The sequence below is a fragment of the Lissotriton helveticus genome, chromosome 12, assembly GCF_964261635.1.
Source record: "Lissotriton helveticus chromosome 12, aLisHel1.1, whole genome shotgun sequence".
NCBI lineage: Eukaryota > Metazoa > Chordata > Amphibia > Caudata > Salamandridae > Lissotriton > Lissotriton helveticus.
In genome coordinates, this window is record NC_136073.1 from 880,326,656 (window position 1) to 880,334,853 (window position 8,198).

Sequence of the window (8,198 nt, forward strand, 5' to 3'; positions counted from 1 at the left end):
TGCAGCTGTAAACAAGGTGATGGTGTGGTAGGTGTTACAGGTGAAAGTAGCCTTTCGGTAAGATTCTTCTTCACCCTGTTTGCTCACAGGTGAAGTCCAACGATGAAACCCAGACTGTGGGCATGATCCGCCGGGAGAGCGGCCAGTTCGCGGTGCAGTTCCCACTTGACCTGGATGTGAATATCAAGGCTGTACTCGTTGGCTCATCTTTCTTCTTGGTGAGTATTGTCCGCCTGGGAAGAGATACGGCTTTGAGATGGGATCAGGGATGGTCGGCTGCTAAGAGATGAGACTAAGGGCCTGGTTTGGATCTCTATCATCTATATAAATGTACCTTAAGGATTTATTCCACAAATCATTCCATTATTTATATAGCCATAAAAATGGACACAGAAATAAATCACAGTATGGATATAATCAAAAAAAGTTGGATTCATGGTTTAAATTTAAATCAAAATCGACTCCTTAGCAACACTGTCACTACTAACATTTTTTCAGCTTCCGTAGTAGTGTGACCCTTTTTGTGAACAACATTTGATACACGGGTCAAATACAATTTCCAATTCCAGATTTCCTAGATAGTTTCTTTCTATACATATATGTACAACACAATATCAAAATTTGTTGACAAATATATGCAAAATGGGTGTCCAATAAGTCGACGTTTCGCTCTTAGGTAGGTCATATAGATCCATCAGACCATCTTCAGGACACAGTGATTATTGGTATGCAACAACTCCTGTATAAAAACGAAAACAATACAAACTCTAGTTAATTCCCCCTAGGTTCTTAAAGTATCGTCTGCTCACACCCCAGTCCAACATCAGCGACTGACCCACTGGGCAAGCCCTCAATGTGACAAGCCTCAAAGTATTCCAAATACTATCACACCACTCAATGTGCAACAAGAAACCAATTACGACCCATACAAAAATCAAAACGTACCCAAGATCCACATGCTTGTGACTGGCACCCCAAAAACACAACTCCTTACTCTATGTAGTGAATGGTATCTTCATCCTGCTTATTTTCAGTTAAATATCTGAAATAAGGACATAAAATATAGTCGCTGTTTAGATGAAAACCTCTTGTTTAGATGCAGAGTTCAAATTCAAATACATCAATACTACGTAAACCGCTAAGGCAGCCGACAGTCTTCCCTTTATTGAAAACGGCCACTTCATAGCTGTGAACGAAGGGCTCTCGGCAGACAGTGGTGAGTGATATCCCGCCCGCCAGATATCTGTCACTGTTGTGACGGAGAAACCCTTCCGCCGAGATCTAAATCTTGGATTAAGGATGTGACCATGCTCATCAAAGCAAGAGCCTTCTGACATGGAAGGGGACATTGTTCAAATCACTCGCATGTGTGGGAAGCTCACCTCTTTTTTTTTTTTTGGGACTAATAATTAATCTGGGGAGTATCTTTTTGAAGTTGGTCATTTGTTCCGTCCCGAGAGAAGGCAGGGTTTCAAATAATATGTGCACATGTCAAGGGCGTTCTCCTGGAAACCCAACTTCAAAGGCTGGGAGGGCTTCTGTCTATCATACCTGCAGTCTACCCTCTCCTCCTGTCTTCTCAAAGTCCCCTCTCTGACCCTTCTGAGAGAGCAGAGGCACCACTACTTCCTCCCTCTGGCACAAAACATGCCCATAGGAAAAATCCACTGGCTAGTAGTGATGGGCACGACTCTCTCAATTCTGTGTAGCGTAATCACGCAGAATTACCCAGAAGTTCCACGAGATATCACATAAGTACACAATAAGAGTAAATCTACATTTAGCGCTATTTTCTTGGAGAAAAAATTTAAGCACAGATGCATTTGGATGTATGACGTTACAACGGGAACTTTTACATCGCATACCATTACAACGTGAATTTTACAACGCAGGATCATTTACAACGACTACCTTTACAACGCATGTCATTACATAGCAGATGGGAGGTAGAGCTTTTCTGCACAGTAGCGTCTCGGCTGTGGAATGAGCTGCCCCAGAACATCAGGCAGGCTGACTCTTTGATAGGGTTTCGAAAGAGCCTAAAGACATGGCTGTTTGCCAAAGTCTGAAATCCCGGCGTCCACCCTTCAGCCTTCAATCTGCTGTTTTTATCTGACTAGGTCTCTTTTCCAAAGCGCCAGGATACCCGCAGGGTGGCAGCTGCGCTATACAAGAATAATATACAATACAATACAAGCAGTCGCTCGCTAAATGTCCCCTGGTAGTAGGATGTTTTCCCCCAAATTGCTGTTAATTACATGAGTGGGCGTTAATATGTAATTCTGCATCAAATAGTAACAGGATTACCAAAATCACTTCTGAGTACTTTGACATAATTGAAATGTTGTCCAGGGCTAGTGCCTGGGCCCAGCACCCATGCATGCTCACACTGTAAACTTCAACAGCATCCTCAAAATGTGTGCTATTATGAGTTATATCAGATGTGAAGGACCATGTAGGGCGTTTAACAGAATGACTCACATGAGTGTGTCATGTAGTGGTTACAATTGATGAAAAATAAGGGCGGCTGGTCTTGTCTGGAGGTAGAGACCGGAGCTCAGACAGCCCCTGAGGATAAGTCGGCATAGTTCCATGACCTGTTCAGACGTAAGCCTACTTGCCAGAGTACAAGATCAGACCTTATTTGCCCAAAACATAATATAGAAAAACACTTTTGGTATTCGTACAGTGGCCCAGATGCTTACAGCGAGCCTACAAATTTTCTTCGCGCCCGATCATGTTGCCATCTTTCTATCGCTTTTTGCCAGGAAATCCTGTCTCAACCAAAAAACAACCTATGCCCTGTGTATGTTTCCTGCGCTCCTTTTCCTCTGGTCTAGGGACCTTCCAGAAGCAGTAATGTGGATAAGGCGAGAAGTTCTCTGTCTTCAGAAAGGACAGCATAAGTGACCGCTAACGCTCTCTTGTTTGGGCCGTACATATCAGAAAGGGAAGTTGACCCACAGGGGAACTGGAATAGTAAGAAGGGGTGACTATGGTGATAAAGGGTGAGGCAACAATGGTGATGGAGGATGTGGCCAACAAAGCAACTGAGAATGGGACCACTAGGGTGATGGAGAATGCTGCCTCCATGGTGATGGATAAAGGGGGCCACTGGGGTTATGGAGAATGCAATCACTGGGATGAAAATGCAGCCATTGGGGTGATTGAGTATGCAGTCACCAGGGTGATTGAGAATGCAACCACTGGGGTGTGTTTGCAGCCAATGGGGTGACAATGCAGCCACTGGCGTGATTGAGAATAGAGCCATTGGGATGATTGAGACTGTAACCACTGGGATGATTGAGAATGTAACTTCTGGGGTGATTGAGTATGCACCACTGGGATGAATGTAACCACTGGGATGATTGAGAATGCAACCACTGGGATGAATGTAACCACTGGGATGATTGAGAATGTAACCACTGGGATGATTGAGAATGTAACCACTGGGATGATTGAGAATGTAACCACTGGGATGATTGAGAATGTAACCACTGGGATGATTGAGAATGCAACCACCGGGATGATTGAGAATGCAACCACCGGGATGATTGAGAATGCAACCACCGGGATGATTGAGAATGCAGCCACCGGGGGGATTGAGAATGCAGCCACCGGGGGGATTGAGAATGCAGCCACCGGGGGGATTGAGAATGCAGCCACCGGGAGGGGATTGAGAATGCAGCCACCGGGGGGATTGAGAATGCAGCCACCGGGGGGATTGAGAATTCAGCCACCGGGATGATTGAGAATGCAACCACCGGGATGATTGAGAATGTAACCACTGGGATGATTGAGAATGCAACCACTGGGATGATTGAGAATGCAGCCACCGGGGGGATTGAGAATGCAGCCACCGGGGGGATTGAGAATTCAGCCACCGGGGTGATTGAGAATTCAGCCACCGGGGTGATTGAGAATGCAGTCACCGGGGTGATATTGCAGCCACTTGGGTGATTGAGAATGTAACCACTGGGTGATTGGGAATGCAGCCACCGGGGGGATTGAGAATGCAGCCACCGGGGTGATTGAGAATGCAGTCACCGGGGTGAGGTTACAGCCACTTGGGTGATTGAGATTTCAGACACTGGCGTGATTGAGAATGCAACAGCCCCCTCCCCGGGTGATGGGTAGGTGGACACCTGGGTAATGGAGAATGCGTCCACCATGGTGTTTGAGAATGTGGTCACCTGACTGATGGATAATACGGTCACCTGATGGAGAAATACCGCAGTCACCTGACTGCGGGATAATGTGGTCACCTGACTGAGGGAGTATGTGGTCACCTGACTGAGGGAGTATGTGGTCACCTGACTGAGGGAGTATGTGGTCACCTGACTGAGGGAGTATGTGGTCACCTGACTGAGGGAGTATGCGGTCACCTGACTGAGGGGGTATGTGGTCACCTGACTGAGGGACTTTGCAGCACACAGGGTGATTGGGAATTCGGCCACCAGGGTGAACAGTAAAGGGACCACCAAGGTGATGGAGAAAGCAAACTCCAGTGAGTTGCAAAGTAAGGGATCTGGTTGATGGCAAATTGAGACTAAACCTTGCATTAGGTGTTTTCATTTCTCATGCTTCTTGCCCCAGACACTTGAATCTCACCAGTCTCCTGTATCTCACCTTCTGTTTTCTTGTTAGGATGCGGAAATTTACAATCGAAGAATGAAGATGATGCGAGACGCGCAGCACAACCGCCACTAAACTAATCCTAAGATCTCTCTTGGCTGGAGAAAGAGCGAATATTGGAGGAGACTGGATCCTGGTGCAAACTGAATCTTGCTACCCCTCATTTCATCAAATTACTCTCCCTTGGCATAGATGTTTGACAAGAACATTTCTTATCTGTGTCGGGCGCCAAATACCAAGCCTAAGTAGGAGGTGGGGAGTCAGGAGATATAGTTGTATCTTCTCGCTTCCTGTGTGGAAATGACTTGAGAAAGCCGCTAGGGGCCAAGGTCACAGATCTGATTTCCTCAGTGTCATTTCAGTGACTGACTGACATCCTGTGACACAGCAGCAGAGGCGAGTCTTTAAAATATCTTAGTGCCTCTGTGGACACATGCAGCTCTCTGCAGTACTCCTACCTACACACCTGCTACTTAAACATATACAAACAAACACATCTCTTCAGCACTTCTTTACACCCTCCCTCACACATGTATACACACAGGTCTCTTCTGCACTCCTTCCACTCGCCACACTTGGACACATACACATAGGTCCCTTCAGCCCTTCTACAACACCCACTTAAATACATACACACAGGTCTCTTCAGCCCTTCTACAACCCTTCACACTTGGATACAAACACACAGGTTTCTTCAGCCCTTCTACAACCCTTCACACTTGGATACATACACACAGGTCTCTTCAGCCCTTCTACAACCCTTCACACTTGGATACAAACACACAGGTTTCTTCAGCCCTTCTACAACCTTCCACACTTGGACGGATACATACACACAGGTCTTTACAGCCCTTCTACAACCCCCTGCACTTGGATCCATACACACAGGTCTATTCAGCCCTTCTACAACCCTTCACACTTGGATACATGCACACAGGTCTCTTCAGCTCTTCTACAACCCTCACACTTGGATACATACACACACGCCTCTTCAGCTCTTCTACAACGTTCCACACTTTGATACATACACACAGGTCTCTTCGGCCCTCTCTACAACCCTTCACACTTGGATACATACACACAGGTCTCTTCAGCTCTTCAACAACCCTTCACACTTGGCTACATACACACAGGTCTCTTCAGCCCTTCTACAACCCCTTGCACTTGGATACATGCACACAGGTCTCTTCAGCCCTTCTACAACCCCTCGCACTTGGATACATACACATAGGTCTTTTCAACCGTTCTACAATCCCTCCACACTTGAATACATATACACCGGTCTCTTCAGCCCTTCTACAACTCCTCATGCTGGGAATTTGCATCGCCTTCCTTGAGGGGAACGGCTTTCATTTACCCTTCTGCACAGCACCTACCTCTTTTGCTTGTACTCCCTGGGGGCCAGGTGCACTGCCACATCGTATCCCGCCGCATTTCATTGCCGTGAGGGGAACGGCCAGGCGGTGGCCTACAAGACCCAGAAGGCCTTGCGTGACGCAGGGAAATGACGTCACTAGCCCTTCTACAACCTTCCACACTTGGATACATGCACAAAGGTCTGTTCAGCTCTTCTACAACCCCTCACACTTGGATACATACACTTAGGTCTCTTCAACCATTCTACAACCCTCCACACTTGAATACATATACACAGGTCACTTCAGCCCTTCTACAAGTGGAGAAGTGTGGCTCAGTGGTTAGAGGCGGCAGACCCGGAAGCTGAGATCAACCGTGGACCAGGGTTCAATTCCCCGCCTCGGCGGGTCTCGGGCTCAAAATTCCATGGACTCGACAATTCTCGCTCTGGTGCCTACTCAACTCACGGGGTCACACTCTGCGACTCTGGGCAATAGCTTGCTTAATCTCCACTACGGCCCCTCGCGGCGGGATGCCTGGCTTTCACCTTGTGGACACCCTGCCGGGGTTTCTCACAGGGGAATACCAGGACGGGTTCCCTAAGCAAGCGCCGGGACGCTTACGGGCAGCTGTGCGCTTTACAAGTCCAACACATTTACATTTACATTTACAATTTACAACCTTCCACACTTGGATAGAAACACACGGGTCTCTTCAGCCCTTCTACAATCCCTCACACTTGGATACATACACACAGGTCTGTTCAGTACTCATGCACATATAGAGGTCTCTTCAGCATTCCTACACACACACAGAATACACACAGGTTTCTTCAGTGTCTCCACACACGTATACATATGTCCCTGGAGTATTCTTACACACCCTTCCACACAGATCACAGATAAACATCTCTTCAGTTTTCCTTCTGCCCACACGCACATGTGCGCACATACTGTCTCTTCAGCAGTCCTGTTCACACATACAGGTCTCTTTTGCACTACCACGCACATTTCTTTTTTGCACCTGAGCCCATGTCACGCCTGCTAAGGCCACGATTATGAGTTGTACAGTACTGGTGGGTCGGCAGACCTGCACTATTAAAATCAGTACAGTACGATCAACACCACGCCAGCATTGCGCAGCTACTGGTTCAACCCCACAGAATAGGGATTCGCTTGCTGGACTGGATTTATTGGCCGGTTTTCATTATTCGTTAATATTGGGTCCGCTCTTCCCACACCCAGAAGAATTCGGGTGTGGGAACACCAGTTGTAATAGGGGGAAGTGGGCCTCCACACTGGAATGCATCTCCAACTGACTCTCAGTCAGGGCCTAGGTGTTCTTTAGAAACTTGAGGTCTAATTTTTCATGTTCACATATTATGTAGTTTATACATGACGTGTTCCTGCCACTGCACCTGTGTGATAGGCACATTCAAGTCTCTTGATGCACTCAAGACCTTTTCAAGAGTGCTTCAAAGCAACTCTTTACACATAGAAACCTCTTCATCAATCATAGGCACATCAACATGTTTGTATGAGATGGCCTCATCATTTTGTAAATGCATTGCTCCAAACTTCCGTAGAACTCTTTTCACCCATAAAATGCTGCTCTTGTCCCGCCTTTGGGTGTACTTTTCACTTTCGTGTGGACTGGCCCTGTTACATGTCCCCATGCTCTTTCATTTATTTATTGTTTCTTCGGCGCAGTATGTTTTTCATTGAATTGATGTTACGGCCGCTCTCGTTCCCGTCTCTCCACCTGCACCATTTATTACGAGCCTCCGGTCTGCCCGTTCAGGGTTGGACCCGGGCTCTGGCATGGCATCCAGTGGCTGATATCGGCATACTCTGTTTATTGTCGGCCCTCAACCTCTGACCTGCTCACACCAGCGATAGTGTAAGACTCATCTGTTTGGCGTGACCCAGGCTTCCGGTGGAGAGTTCCTGCTTGTGCTGGCATACAGAAGTAATAATACTAGTACTTTGGTGTTGTGTCAACCACAGCGCATCCTACAAACTGACTGGTTTCATGGCTACTTGGTGGCATCCAGCCCAGCTGGAGTGAACCCATAAGGATGAAAAAGTTGGACACTCCACAACGACGCGAAGTTCTGATCTGCATACAGCACAGATCTCTGCTGCATGGGCTTAACCCACTGAGCTATCTAATTGGAATGCATAATTCGGTACATGTTATCTACCATT

The 8,198-nt window shown here is 47.1% G+C and overlaps 1 protein-coding gene across 6 annotated transcripts in view; it reads left to right on the top strand.

Moving 5' to 3' along the window:
• Nucleotides 1–7,584, top strand: part of LOC144797747 (phospholipid scramblase 3-like) — a 180,930-nt gene extending 173,346 nt beyond the window's left edge. For 2 of the 6 annotated variants that reach the window (XM_078668493.1, XM_078668496.1), the window contains exons 7-10: nucleotides 90–218; nucleotides 4,648–5,228; nucleotides 5,334–5,866; nucleotides 7,460–7,584. In XM_078668493.1, the coding sequence (XP_078524619.1) occupies nucleotides 90–218; nucleotides 4,648–4,710 (192 nt within the window). In that variant the 3' untranslated portion in view covers nucleotides 4,711–5,228; nucleotides 5,334–5,866; nucleotides 7,460–7,584. Of the gene's footprint in view, nucleotides 1–89; nucleotides 219–4,647; nucleotides 5,867–6,191; nucleotides 6,266–6,709; nucleotides 6,753–7,459 lie in introns of those variants that run through there. The other 4 variants (XM_078668492.1, XM_078668495.1, XM_078668491.1 and 1 more) reach the window with 2 other exon arrangements.
• The last annotated feature ends 614 nt before the right edge of the window (nucleotides 7,585–8,198 follow it).